Source organism: Narcine bancroftii, chromosome 4 (genome assembly GCF_036971445.1).
Source record: "Narcine bancroftii isolate sNarBan1 chromosome 4, sNarBan1.hap1, whole genome shotgun sequence".
In the NCBI taxonomy this organism is placed as follows: Eukaryota; Metazoa; Chordata; class Chondrichthyes; order Torpediniformes; family Narcinidae; genus Narcine; species Narcine bancroftii.
The window spans coordinates 197,999,235-198,014,748 of record NC_091472.1 but is presented as its reverse complement, the minus strand read 5'-3'; the positions used below and the strand labels follow the sequence as shown (position 1 = coordinate 198,014,748).

The 15,514-nt window shown below is 44.2% G+C and overlaps 1 protein-coding gene across 1 annotated transcript in view; it reads right to left on the bottom strand.

Annotated features, from left to right (window-relative positions):
* Window positions 1-15,514, bottom strand: part of LOC138761441 (glutathione hydrolase 5 proenzyme-like) — a 56,968-nt gene that overhangs the window by 25,727 nt on the left and 15,727 nt on the right. The window contains exons 5-6 of the mRNA XM_069933581.1: window positions 7,388-7,545; window positions 6,361-6,513 (exon numbers count right to left, since the gene is read on the bottom strand). Of these exons, the coding sequence (XP_069789682.1) occupies window positions 6,361-6,513; window positions 7,388-7,545 (311 nt within the window). The remainder of the gene's footprint in view (window positions 1-6,360; window positions 6,514-7,387; window positions 7,546-15,514) is intronic.

The window sequence follows — 15,514 nt, the reverse complement described above, 5'->3', positions numbered from 1 at the left end:
GGTAATCTCCACGTCAGCTGCAGGCTCGTTTGTGGCTGACAAGTCTGATGCGGGACAGGCAGACATGGTTGCAGCGGTTGCAAGGGAAAATTGGTTGGTTGGGGTTGGGTGTTGGGTTTTTCCTCCTTTGTCTTTTGACAGTGAGGTGGGCTCTGCGGTCTTCTTCAAAGGAGGTTGCTGCCCGCCAAACTGTGAGGTGCCAAGATGCACAGTTTGAGGCAATATCAATCCACTGGCGATGGTCAATGTGGCAGGCACCTAGAGCTTTCTTTAGGCAGTCCTTGTACCTCTTCTTTGGTGGACCTCTGTCTCAGTGGCCAGTGGAGAGCTCGCCATATAACACGATCTTGAGAAGGCGATGATCCTCCATTCTGGAGACGTGACCCACCCAGCGCAGTTGGATCTTCAGCAGCATGGATTCGATGCTGTCGGCCTCTGCCATCTCGAGTACTTTGATGTTGGAGATGAAGTCGCTCCAATGAATATTGAGGATGGAGCAGAGACAACGCTGGTGGAAGCGTTCTAGGAGCCGTAGGTGATGCCGGTAAAGGACCCATGATTCGGAGCCGAACAGGAGTGTGGGTATGACAACGGCTCTGAATACACTAATCTTTGTGAGGTTTTTCAGTTGGTTGTTTTCCCAGACTCTTTTGTGTAGTCTTCCAAAGGCGCTATTTGCCTTGGCGAGCCGGTTGTCTATCTCATTATCGATCCTTGCATCCGATGAAATGGTGCAGCTGAGATAGGTAAACTGGTTGACCGATTTGAGTTTTGTGTGCCCGATGGAGATGTGGGGGGCTGGTAGTCATGGTGGGGAGCTGGCTGATGGAGGACCTCAGTTTTCTTCAGGCTGACTTCCAGGCCAAACATTTCGGCAGTTTCCGCAAAACAGGACGTCAAGCACAGAAGAGCTGGCTCTGAATGGGCAACTAAAGCGGCATCATCTGCAAAGAGTAGTTCACGGACAAGTTGCTCTTGTGTCTTGGTGTGAGCTTGCAGGCGCCTCAGATTGAAGAGACTGCCATCCGTGCAGTACCGGATGTAAACAGTGTCTTCATTGTTGAGGTCTTTCATGGCTTGTTTCAGCATCATGCTGAAGAAGATTAAAAGAGGGTTGGTGCGAGAACGCAGCCTTGCTTCACACCATTGTTAATGGAGAAGGGTTCAGAGAGCTCATTGCTGTCTCTGACCCGACCTTGTTGGTTTTCGTGCAGTTGGATAACCATGTTGAGGAACTTTGGGGGGCATCCGAGGCGCTCTAGTATTTGCCAAAGCCCTTTCCTACTCAGGTGTCGAAGGCTTTGGTGAGGTCAACAAAGGTGATGTAGAGTCCTTTGTTTTGTTCTCTGCACTTTTCTTGGAGCTGTCTGAGGGCAAAGACCATGTCAGTAGTTCCTCTGTTTGCACGAAAGCCGCACTGTGATTCTGGGAGAACATTTTCAGCGACACTAGGAATTATTCTATTTAGGAGAATCTTAGCGAAGATTTTGCCTGCAATGGAGAGCAGCGTGATTCCCCTGTAGTTTGAGCAGTCTGATTTTTCGCCTTTGTTTTTGTACAGGGTGATGATGATGGCATCACGAAGGTCCTGAGGCAGCTTCCCTTGGTCCCAGCAGAGCTTGAAAAACTCATGCAGTTTGGCATGCAGAGTTTTGCCGCCAGCCTTCCAGACCTCTGGGGGGATTCCATCCATACCTGCTGCTTTGCCACTTTTCAGTTGTTCAATTGCCTTATATGTCTCTTCCCGGGTGAGGACCTCATCCAGCTCTAGCCTTAAGGGCTGTTGAGGGAGCCGGAGCAGGGCGGATTCTTGGCCTGAGCGGTTGGCACTGAAAAGAGATTGGAAGTGTTCTGTCCATCGGTTGAGGATGGAGATCTTGTCGCTGAGGAGGACTTTGCCGTCTGAGCTGCGCAGCGGGATTTGGACTTGGTGTGAGGGGCCGTACACAGCCTTTCGAGCCTCGTAAAAACCCTTGAAGCCGCCAATGTCTGCGCTGAGCTGGGTTTGTTTGGCGAGGCTAGTCCTCCACGCATTTTGGATCTCCCGGAGTTTGTGCTGAAGATGGCTGCATGCGCGACGGAAGGCTCGTTTCTTCTTTGGCCAGGACGGCTTTGCAACGTGAGCCTGGTGGGCAGCTCGCTTCTTTGCCAGCAGCTCCTGGATTTCCTGGTTGTTTTCGTCGAACCAGTCCTTGCTTTTCCTGGAGAAGAAGCCCAATACCTCTTCAGTGAATTGCAGTATGGCAGTCTTCAGCTGATCCCAGAGGGTTTCAGGGGACGAGTCTGTGAGGCGGATTGCATCCTCAAGCTTTTTTTTGAGGTTTGCCTGGAAGTTTCCTCTCACTTCGTCTGACTGCAAGTTTCCAACATTGAACCTCTTTCTGGGGGCTTTACTGTTCCTGGACTTTGGCTTGGTGAAGGTTGAGCTTGCAGCGAACCAGCCGGTGGTCAGTGTGGCATTCCGCGCTGGACATGACCCTGGTGTGGAGCACATCTCGTTTGTCTCTTTCTCGCATCAGGACGTAGTCCAGGAGGTGCCAGTGTTTGGATCGGGGATGCATCCAGGTGGTCTTCAGGTTGTCCCTCTGCTGAAAAAGGGTGTTTGTAATGACAAGCCGCTGTTCTGCGCAGAGCTCCAACAGGAGGCGCCCGTTGTCGTTGCACTTGCCGACGCCATGCTTGCCCAGGATTCCTGGCCAGGTTTCTGAGTCTTTGCCGATGCGAGGGTTGAAGTCACCAAGGATGACAACCTTGTCGGCTGTAGGGGTGCGTTGAATGAGGTTGCGCAGATCAGTGTAGAACTTGTCCTTTTCTGCTGGTTCTGCCTGGAGGGTTGGAGCATAGACACTGATGAGGGTGATGCGACGCTTGTTTTGAAGGGGAGTCGCATGGACATGTCCGAGTGGCCTGTCGGGAGGTTTTCGAGTTTGGAGGCAATGGAGTTCTTGACCATGAAGCCTACACCAGATAGGCGTCATTCATCCATAGGCTTGCCAGACCAGTAGAGTGTGTAGCCCGCGCCGCGTTCTTGGAGGCTGCCTACATCTGCAAGGCAGACTTCACTGAGAGCGGCTATGTCGATGTCAAGTCTGAGGAGTTCATGTGCGATGAGGGCAGACCGACGTTCAGGTCGGTGGCTGTCAGCCTTGTCTAGCATGGTTCTGATGTTCCAGCATGCTAGCTTGAGTTTGTCATTAACAACCTCCAACATGGTGGCTGTGTTTTTCTTAGCAGTAGCCCACACTACAATCCATTGCTTCCCCCTCCTCCATTGAGCACATTCCAATTTGAACCCAAGATGGGAGGTCGTCTTCAGTGAAGAAGACAGCAAAAAATCTAGCCTGTGCAGCTAGGTAATATTTTATGAAATGTGGAAGTCTAAGTTCTTCCAGTCTGTAGTCCCATGTCAGTTTTTCCAATGCTTGGTACCTTATTATTTCATTGGAACTGTCTAATGTGGTTGTTTAGTAGCTTTAAAAAGTTTTTAGTTAATGGAATAGGCAGCGATTGGAAAAAGGTTTTGCAGTCTTGGCATCACTTTCATTTTGACACAGTTACCCTTCCTACCAAAGTAATCAGTAAGTCTCTCCATTTCTGTAGGCCTCTTTCTATCCTCCCATGAAGAGGAAGATAATTTCGTTTGAACAGATTTTGTAAGTTATTGTCAGTTGCTATTCCAAGATATTTTATTCCATCTGTCTTCCATTTAAACTTACTTCCTGTTTGGTGTCTTTCATATTCAAAATTTTTTAATGGCATTATCTCACTTTATCCATATTTATTTTGTAACTTGATATTCTTCCATGTTCCTTGTATTTTTTCCAAAGACATAGCTGGTTCTGATCGATACAATAGCACATCATTGGCGATTTTGTGCTCTTTTTACCCAACTTTGAAACCCTTTAATGCCCTGATCCCTTCTTATTAAATCCACCAGCAGCTTAATTGCTAAAATAAAAAGCTCTGGGGACAGGAGGCATCCCTGTCTACTCGATCTACTCAAGAGGAACACTGCCAACACCTGATTACTTGTTATATTTTAGCTTGTATAAAGGTTTTATCCAATTTATAAATGTTTTGCCCATACCACAGTTTTCCAGTGTTTTAAATAAAAAGGGCCTTTCCAAACAGTCGAATGCTTTTTCCACATCTAGGGAGATTGTAATACTTGGATTTCACTGAGGTTTAGCTATGTGTATTATATTAAATAAAATCTTCCTAGACTATTTGAGGAATGCCTTCCTTTAACAAATCCTGCTTGGTCCATATGTATCAGTTTGGCAAGAATTGTCCTAACCTATTAGCCAATACTCTCGCTAGTATCAAATAATCAGCATTTAACAGGGATATTGGTCTCTATGACAAAGTTTTTTGTGGATCCCAATTCTTTTTTTGGTTTCACTGTAATAATTGCAGTTGAGAATGATTCTGGGAGGGTCTGTGTTTTCACAGCTTAGTCCAGTACATCCATTAAAAGGGGCACTAATAATTATTTGAATTGTCTATAAAACTCAGGTGGAAATCCATTTTCACCCAATGATTTATTAGCCTGTATGGTGCCCAGGCCCTTATCAATTTCTTCCTTTGTGAAGGGAATATCTAATTCTATCCTTTCTATCTCTTCCAGCCTTGGAAGTTCGACATTCAGCAAATATTCTTCCATTTCGTGCTCATCTCCTAGACATTCTGATTTGTTTTGTCTTATATTGTCTAAAAATGTTAATTTCTTTTTGCTTATATACTAGAGTGTTTCTGTTTTTTATAGCATTTATCATTCTTGATGACTCCTCTGTTTTAATCTGCCAAATAAAACTTTGTGCACCAGTTCACCCAACTCATAGTATTGTTGTTGTCTTTAATATAGCCGTTCCTGTCCTATGTTTTTATTGTATTATATCTTAGCTTTTTATTCTCCAGTAATTTGTATTCTTCTTGTAGTCCTGTTCTTCGATCTTTTTTCTAATTCTTTAATATCCTTCTGCAAGCTGTTTACTTCTGTCATTTGTTCCCACTTAAGATTCTTCGTATAGTATATAATTTGTCCCCTTAAATATGTTTTAAGCGTGTCCCATATCAGAAAACTATTATTAGTAGACAGCAGATTTGTTTCACAAAACATTCCTGAATCTTCGTAAATTCGCAGAAATCCGTTCTTTTACACAATGTAGTATTGAATTGCCATCTGAGTGCATTCTCTTACTTTTCCATTATTGCTAGTGGCCCCGCTCCCACAATGACCTTTCTGTCCATGGCCTTGTCCACTACCACACTGATGCCCTACCACCGCCCCCCCCCACCCCCACCTATTGAAGGGACCACACCTCATATTCTGTCTGGGCACTCTCAAATCAGACAGAATTAACATCAACTTTTCCAGTTTCCATTAAACACTTCCCAGAGTCTCTCTTTCCCCATCCCTCTGTCTTCTTTCCTCCAGCCTCCGCCTCTTCCCTCTTCTCCCAATCACTTCTCAGCTATTTATCCCTACCCTGATACATATAACCACCTATGGCTTCTTACCTGTTAGCCTCGTCTCCTCTCTTCCCCTGACCTTGCGATTCAGGCACCTGCCAGCATTTTGCTCGTACCTTGACAAAAGGCCCAGGCCCCAAACATTACTTCCTGTGGGTGTTGTGTGAGCTTTTTCCAGCACTCGACCCCAGCGTGTGCAGACTTTCCTGTTTAACTTCCACCATCATCCTCTGCTTTCTACCATGAGGCCAATCTTCTATCCATCCCTCTCTCTCACTATAGATCCCTCGCGATCTGACCTTCCAGAGAAGCCAACTACTTGGGACCTTATCAAATACCTCTGAAGAGATTTTTCTCGATATTTCCATCCTGCATTTGTGGTCATTTACAGTTTTGTACTTAGTGTATCTCTTTTTAAGGTCCATCGGCCCACAAGCCATGCCCCCCACATTCAAGAATTAAGATGCAAACCCTCCCCCCCAAATAAATTTTGAACAGTGGAAAGAAACTGGGAAAAACCCATGCAGGCACGGGGAGAACGTATAAACTCCTTACAGACAGTGCAGGATTCGGACCCGTGTCGCTCGCGCCGTAATAACATTGAGTAAACCGCAACACTAACTGTGTCACCGAAGAGAGCTTGCATATCTCTGTGGCTGCAGTGTTACAGTGAGGGATGTGGGCTGCCTTCCAGTGTTACGGCATTAAGCCAGGACTGGAGGGTGTGAGCACTGAGCGGTTTCACATTAGAGAGCACAGAGGATGGACGTCTGTGCTTGGCATCAGAGGGATGTAGTGTAGGGTGAACCTCCCCAGCTCTTTAGAATGGTAGGGGATGGGGGCAGGGACCATTCCTAGTGGGAGGTAGATAAGGGATAGTTTACATACCTTGTAGTACCTTGAGCATGAAGCTGATGATAGCCCCCCGTGAGGGCGCAGGTGGGGTGTACATGGTGTACTCCCCCAAGGTGACTCTCAGGGGCTGCACCACCAATGCTTTGTATTGCCTGAAGTCCTCCTCTGTGAGGCTGTTGCTGCCTCCTGTGGAAAGCACACCCATCACTCATGGTTGTCTGGTTAAATTGTGAGCAGAGTCTGTGTGCATCGTTCCATCCCTGCATCATGTGTGCATACTCGCCCTCCATGCGCGACCCCCCACGCGCCCATTGCTCGTGCCCACCCCACACGCCCACTGCTCGCAACCACCCCATGCACCCACCACTTATGACCACCCCATGTACCCATTGACCGCAACCACACCATGCGCCCACCCCACACAACCACGTGGCCACCCCCCATACCCACCCCTGCTACCACCCCTCTACCCTGGGGCCATCCACCATGAGCGCTTATACTTGTATACACACACACACACACACACACACACACACACACACACACACACACACACACACACACACACACACACACACACACACACACACACACACACACACACAAACTCATGTCATTCAAACCATGAGTGGGGAAACCCCTGACTGGGTAATCTCCTGGAAAAATCAGTCCCCCCATGACTGTCAACTGGAACATAAGCAGTGAATTTCCTGCTCAATTTAAAATGAGTGGAGTCAAGTTTATTGAGGGCATCAGAGGTAAATTTTTGTTTTAAACATAAGAGCGGTGGGTGCCCAGAAATTATTGCCGGGGGAGTTCAGTACATTGGGGTCATTTAAAAGACTCTTAGGAGGTAGACATCTGGATGCAAGAAAAAGTAAAAGAATGGGTGTGAGGGATAGAAAGGTTAGTTGTGTGCAGTAGGTTTATATGGGTCAGCACAATCTCATGGGCTGAAGGGCCTGTACTGTGCCTTGTTCTGTATAAGCCTGGAAGCAGTGAAGCCTGCCTGAGTTGTGTGATTCTGGAAGCTGCAGGGGTGAGGAGGAAAGACAGGTACCTTCAGATGCATTGCGAATATCCTTGATGAGGTCCCTTGTGATCTGCCCATTATAGAAGGCCTCGGGGCCTTCCTGGGCAATGATCTCCAGTGTTTCTGCAAGTTGAGGGTAGTGGACCATCTTTATAGGCTGATTATCACTGTTGTAGAACAAAGTACTGCAGGGAAAAGATTTATTGATCAAACGTGAGCCACAGTTAACCCACCTTCCACCAGCAGAGACTGACAGCTCCAATTGTCGCGTGATTGAGTCTGACAGCAGTAGGGAGGAGGATGCTGGAGGTGTAAAGAACCTCGAGGGTTCCTGAGGGAAGTCAGAGAAGCTCTGAGGTTCAGGCTTGGTGTTGGAGAGGAGGGAACCAGAGAACCTGGCAGGACTGAAACAGGCCCATCGGCCCATCTGGTCTGTGCTAAACCTTTATTCTGTCTTGTCCCTGTGATCTGCACCCAGATTACATCTCTCCATTACCCTCCCAATCATGGGCCTGTCCCAATTGTTCTTAAACGTCAAAATCGAGCCCCCTTTCAAAATTCAGCTGGCAGCATGTTCCACAGACTCGCCACTCTCTGCGTGAAGAAGTTCCCCCTTATGTTCTCTTTAAACATTTTCACCTTTCACCCTTAACCCATGTCCTTGGCTCACCTAAGCTCAGAAGAGAAAGCCTGCATTCCCCCTATCTACTCCCCACCTGATTTCATAAACTCATTCAAACATTTTGAATGTTGAAAGTTGAGGACAGAGTAGATGTCGAAAGTTGTTTCCCATGGTGGGAGAGTCTCGCACAACTTCAGGATTGAAGAATATCTGCTTAGAACAGAGATGAGGAGGAATTTCTTCAGCCAGAGGGTGTTAAATCTGTGGAATTTGTTGCCATAGGCAGTGGTAGAGGTCAGGTCACTGGGTGTATTTAAGACAGAGATTGGTAGATTCTTGATTAGCCAGGACATCAAAGTTTATGGGGAGAAGGCAGGGCAGTGGAGCTGAGAGGGAGAATGGATCAGTTCATGATTAAATGGTAAGACAGACTCAATGGGCTGAATGACCTGTTTCTGCTCCCATGTCTTATGTTCTTATGGTACACTTTGGATAATTGTGGGAGATGTCTGCTGAGCTTCTGTGTTTATGCGGCATTGGCATCCACCAGAGGGACAGGGAGATGTCATCAGGCCGTGTCTAGTAGACATCCGGAGAGGGCCAGGGAAAGGTAATATGTGGGTTTGTTTAGCCAGAAAAAGAGAGAGCTTTCGGTGTGAGGTAGGGAAGGGTTTGATGGTTGTGGCGCAGATTGATATAGGGCCAAAAGTTTGTATTGTGATGAGACACTCACAGCCCTTTGAGGAAGTTATTCATTGTCAGGGTGTGGACATCTGTGACAAAGTTCTTTGGCTTCCCTACATAGCCCTGATCTGAGGAGGGATTTGCAAGTCAGTCACAGGGGGTGGGGGGAAGTTGTCATATGTCAGCCAGATTGAGAGATGATCACCAAGATGCAGAATATCTTCCCCAAGGGCCCATAATCCAGGTGAGTCGGGGTCATTGGGATGGCAAGATCTCCCAAGAACATTTCCAAACCTGGTGGAAACGGGGATTATGATGATGGCAGGCACTCCTTGGAGGGGGTCCATGAACAAGGTGGGCTGTGGCCACGAGAATGGCAGGTTCTCCCCAGAGGCCCTTGTCACTGGTACTGAGGAGATCACAGAATTTCTGCTTGTCCTCACCTGTCACCCTACACCAGCCTCCACATCCAACATGTCGTTCTCTGCCATTTCCGCCACCTACCACGTGATCCCACCACCTGACATATATCCCCTTCTCATCTCCTCCCCATCTTCCACAGGGACAACCCCCTTTGGGACTTCTTTATTCATTCCTCCCTTCCCACCAATCCTCCCCTTTGCACCCACCCCTGTGGCGGCAGGAGATGCTCCACATACGCCCACACCTCCTCCCAGTGGCCACCCCTTTCAATTCCCCATCCCATTCCCTTGCTGAAATGCCCACAAATTGGAGGATCATCATCTCATCTTCCATCTGGGCATTCTCCAACTGGATAGCTTTAATATTGACTTCTCTGGTTTCCGTTAAACCCTATCTCCCCCCCCCCCTTTCTCCCCAGTCTTCTTTCTTCTCATTGTCTCTCTCTTTCCTTTTCCCTCTGTCTCCTTTAACAGAGCCAAAATCAATGTTTACCCTTCCACTTATATCCAATTGACACTTTTTGCTTGCTGGTCTGTACTCCTCCCCCACTCATTCTTCCCTCTTTCTCTCCCCAACCGGTCTTTTTCACTCTACCTTGAAGAAGGGCTCAGGCCCGAAACATCGGCAATATATCTTTACCTTCTATGGATGCTGCGAGACCGGTCGAGCTCCTGTGTTTCACCACCAATACTGACACCAACCCAGCACAGCATTTTACTTGGACTCAGCTGAAATGTTTGGCCTGATCCCACACAGAGGGCAGCTCAGGCATGCAGAAGATGCAAACAAAGGGATATTAAGGGCTGAGGGGGCTTTGTATAGCCACAGGCTACACCACATACTTCCCTGAGGGTGACAGTACACCTCAGACCTGCACTGCTATTGAAGTAAAGCTCCTGCCACAAAGCTTGTCCCAAACATGAGACATGGCTTAATGATGGATGTGATTGGGAATTGAATGCCCCAGGGTAAGAAAGATAGGCAGGCAGGTAGGTAGGTAGAGGGGGTGGTGTGGCCCTGATGGTAAGCAATGATATTAAATCACTAACCAGAAGGGACTTAGGGTCAGATGGGGTAGAATCCTTATGGGTTGAGTTAAGAAATGGCAAGTGTAAAAGGACCCAAACAGGCCCCCAAATAGCAGCCGGGAAGTGGTCTATGAGCTACAGCTGGAGATAGAAAAAATATGTCAGAAGGAGAATGTCTAAATAATTATGGGGGCTTTAACGTGAAAGGAGATTGGCAAGGTACTGGATCTCAGGAGAGAGTTTATAGAATGCCCACAGGATGGCTTTTTGGAGCAACTTGTCAATAAGCCCATCAGGGAATCGACAGTTTTGGATGGGGTGATGTATAATGAACCTGAGGTGATTAAAGGTAATGGAACCCTTGGGAAGCAGTGATCGCAGCACAATGGAGTTCAGTTTCAAATTGAAAGATATCAGGAGTGTCAATATTTCAGTGGAACAAAGGGAATCACAGTGGTGTGAGAGAGGAACTGGCCCAAGTTGATTGGAAAAGTAAGCTAGGTGGAGGGATGGCAGAGCAAAATTGGATGATATTTCTACAAGAAATAAAGAAAGCCCAGGATAGATCTATTCCAAGAAAAAGGAAAATGATGAATGTAAAAATGGCACAAACATGGGTAAGAGAGGTCGAGGTTAAAATAAAAGCAAAAAGGAGGGCAGACAAGGAAGCAAAAATTAATGGGAAAACAGGTTTGGGAAACATTAAAAAATTTACAGAAAGGGACAAAGAATGTTGTTAGGAAGGAAAAGATTAATTATGAAAAGAAGTTAGCAAATAACATACAAAAGGATACTAAAAGTTTTTTAAACATATAAGAGTAAAAGAGAGATGGGTACATATAAGACCGATTGAAAATGATGCTGGATAAATTATATTGGGTATCAAAGAGTTGGCAGAGGAACTAATTGAATATTTTGCATCAGTCTTCACTGAAGAAGACAATAGCAGCATACCTGATAGTCAGAGGTCTAGGGGAATGGAAGTAAGTAAAGTTGGGATTACTAGAGAGATTATGCTGAATGGACTGAAGATAGATAAGTCTCCCGGACCGGATGAGGTGCACCCATGGGTTCTGAAGGAGGTGGCTTTGGAGATAGTGATGGCATTGGAAAGAATTTTCCAAAATTCAATAGACTCTGGCATGGTTCCGGAGGACTAAAAAATCACAAATGTAGTTCCGCTGTTGAAGAAAGGAGGGAGGCAGGTAAAAAGAAATTATAGGTCTATTAGTCTGATGTCAGTAGTTGGAAATTTATTGGAGTCAATCCTCAGAGATGAGGTTATGAAATACCTCTAGGTGCATGGCATGATAGGTCCACACCAGCATGGCTTCATGAAGGGAAGATCCTGCCTGACCAACCTATTAGAATTTTTTGAAGAAATCTCAAATAGGATGGACAAGGGAGAGGGTGTGGATGTCATGTATAAGGTGCCACATAAGAAGCTGCTTTAATAAGATGAGCGCCCATAGAATTACAGGAAATGTATTAGACTGGGTGGAGCATTGGCTGATACAGAAAGCAAAGGGTGGGAATAAAGAGATCCTGTTCTGGTTGGTTGCCGGTTACTAGTGGTGTTCTGCAGGGGTCGGTGTTGGGGATGTTTCTTTTTACAATGCATATTGATGATTTAGATTAGAGATAAATTTGGACAGGTTTTTTTAGTGTAGGTCACATACAAACACTTTAAAACAGATCTTATTCAAAATACTATTGTTCTGCTCATGCAAGACAGGCCAGCTCCAAGAGACTTTGCAAAAGCTTTGGAGAGTGCCCAAGAGATTTCACTAATGGATTGTTGTTTACAAAAAAGCAATAGATGAAAGAATGTGTTGGAGCCACAGGATGTCTGTTCTAAGAGGGTCATATGGTTTTACAAGCAGAGAGAGAAAAACAGGCTTTCTTTCTGTGAGAGAGAGAGAGAGAGAGAGAATTAAGTTCTACAGTTTTACAGCAGCAGCTGGGACTAGAACAGGACAAGCTGAGAAGCTTGTGGAAAACCCCCATTTGGAAGAATGGCTGTGACTGCTTAGTTAAGCCTGGCCAAAGCCCTTGTGGTTCATGGCAGAAGAGAGGACTGGCTGCCTAATGTTGCTGCTGGGTCCTCTGGGCTCATAACATTTTATGGGGGCTCATCCTTTTGGATTGAAAATTGGAGTTTTTGTGATTTATTAGTTAATTATTTTTTTAAAGCTAATTTAAAGCTTGTGTGTGGAAAAACAGTAGCAATGGATACATTTTTGTCACAACCATCACCTGCAGAGCTGCAGAGCAAGAGAAAAGAGGAACTGATGGTTATTTCTAAGGCATTAAAGCTGATTGAAGTCAAGCATTGGATGAGTAAAATACAAATACAGTGAAATATTATATAGGTGAGGGAATATTTATTGAAAAAGACAGATGATTTTCCAGAGGACAGATCCGTTGAGTTGCAATTGGAGTTGGAGAAACTGAGGGTGGAAGAGAAAGAGAGAAATGGAGGGTGTTGGAGGCTGAGAAACAGAGACAATATGAGGGAGAGGAAGCTGAAAAATGGAGGAAATATGAGTTTGAAAAGATTGAAAGGGACAGACAGTTTCAATTCGAGAAGTTAAAAATTGTTATGGAGGGAGGTTAGAGAATGAGGCTATAACTCCTGGAGAGAGGTTTTTAGCTAGTAAAGAGGTAAACCTAGTGTCTCCTTTTGGTGAGGGAGATATAGTTACATATTTTCAGATATGGCCAAAAGAAAAGTGGCCTCTTATGCTCCAAAGTGTATTGAAGGGAAAAGCACAAATTACATACTCCAGTTTGACTACAGAGCAAGTGGTAAATTATGACACTGTTAAGCAAGCAGTATTTAAAGCTTATGAGTTGGTTCCAGAAACATATAGACAAAAATTTAGGAGTTTGGTGAAAACATGGAATCAATCTTATATGGATTTTGCTCTGGGAAAATCTGTATGTTTTGACCACTGGTGCACCTCAAAAAGAATAAATAATGATTTTGACAGATTGAGAGATTTGATGTTAATTGAGAAATTTAAAAGGTGTGTTCCAAATGAGGTTAAATTACACCTAGATGAGAGAGACATGTGAACGTGGTAGCAAACGGCTCAATTAGCGGATGAATTTGCCCTGATTCACAGAAATGCAATTCAGAATAGAAAGCATTTTCAGATGGTTAATGTGGAGCAGACTTGTAAGCTTGAAATTGTCTGGGGAGAATGTTAAGAGAAAAGATGAAGGTAAGATGGGAAAGGACAGAACTTCAGGATTTGTATGTCATTTTTGTAAGAAATTTGGTCATACTATTGTGAATTGCCTTGTATTGAAAAAGAGATGAGAATAGGAGGTTTTAACAGAAGCATGTATTCAGACAGTTGAATTTAAGGAGAGCAGATGTTCCAAACCTGGTAAGGGTGTCATGGATGTTTTCAAACGTTTTGTGTCAGAAGGCTTGATTTCAGTAAAGGAGAGAGAATCACAGATTCCCGTTAAAATTCTTAGAGGCACTGGAGATGCACAGTCACTGTTGTTGGAAGGTGTTTTAAATCTTGATCAAAAGACTGACACAGGGGAGACAATTTTGATTAGAGGTGTTGGAGATGAGGTAGAGTCAATATTTCTTCACAACATAGCGCTGAATTCAGAATTAGTTAAAGGGCCTGTTGTAGTAGGAGTTATTTAAAAGTTATCCATGTAAGGAGCCTCATTTTTATTAGGTAATGATTTGGCAGAGAATAAAGTTGGGTCAGCTTTGAGATTAAAAAATCAGCCTAGTAAGGATGATGTTGAGGAGGATTGTGGGATATATCCTGCATTTGCTATAACAAGGTTTCAGTCTGAGAATATGATGAGAGCTAAATTTTCTGAACGGTACATAGTTAAATCAAAACTGAATGTTGAAACCTTATTATGAGGATAAGGGTAGGGAAGAACAATCTGTATCAGAGGTGCTAGTTGTTCACAGGGTTGAGGAAGTTAAGGATCATAAGATTATGGAAACAGAATCTTGTGAGGGTAACCTTAAACAAATCATGGTTCTTGTGCACCTGTCTAATTCAGCAAGTTTGGAAAATTTTGACAAAATGTTAGCCCATCTTAAGTCACAAGAACAGATGCAGTTGAAAGAATTCATTTTGAAATATACAAATTTGTTTCCTCTTGTGCCAAAAAGGACATCAGTGATTTATCACGATGTGGACATGGGAGAAGCAAGTCCCATAAAACAGCACCCATATAGAATAAACATTCAGAAGAATAAAATCATGGATCAGAAGGTGGAATATATGTTGAAAAATGATATTATTAGACCTTCAAACTCAGATTGGATCTCTCCTTGTATTTTGGTACTGAAACCAGATGTAACTGTTAAGTTCTGTATAGATTACAGGAAGGTTAATTCAGTTACTAAAACAGATGCTTATCCTATTCTGAGAATACATGACTGTACTGTATTGATAAAATTGGCAAAGCTAAATTTCTTACTAATTTGGATTTGTTGAAGGGTTAATGGAATGTGCCTCTAACTGAAAGGCAAGAATATTTTGGATTTTGTAACTCCATCTGGTTTATATGAGTATAATGTGTTGCCTTTTGGCATGAAAATTGCCCTTGTAACATTCCAAAGGATGATTAATTCCATAATCCAAGGGTTGACACATACAAATGCTTATATTGATGACTTGGTCACAAAAAAATGACACATGGGAAGAACATTTAAGGGAATTGGACATATTGTTTGCAAGATTATCCAAAGCAAACTTAATTGTTAATTTAGCAAAAAGTCAATTTTCAAATGTTACTGTAACATACATAGGTCATGTAATTGGTCAGGCCAAAGTTGTACCTATTCAAGCTAAGGTGAATGCAATTTCTGAATTTCCTACTCCCAATGGCAAGAAGCAGTGAGAAGGATTTTAGGAATGGCAGGATACTACAGGAAAGTTTGCAGACATTTTGCTGAGCTTGCTCTTCCTTTAACCAATCTTTTGAAGAAAGGGGAAAAATTTGTGTGGACTAAAGTATGTCAGACAGCTTTGGAAAATTTAAAGGAGATGCTATGCCATTGCCCTGTATTAAAATCTCCTGATTTTGACAGAGCATTTTCTTTTGCAGTGGATGCCAGTGAGGGAGCAGCAGGTGCAGTTTTATTACAAAAACTTAATGAAATCCAGATGCCTCATTTTCAAAAGATTCAATGTTCATCATAGGAACCATTCCACTATATAAAAATAACTGTTGTCTATAATATTTGCCCTGCAGAATTTTGATGTATATCTTGGTATGTCTCATGAACCAATTGTGATATTTACATAGGAAAGTAGGAAGTAGGAACAGGAGTAGGCCAAAAATGGCCCATCGAGCCAGCTCCACCATTCAATATGATTATGGCTGATCTAATTTATGACCTAA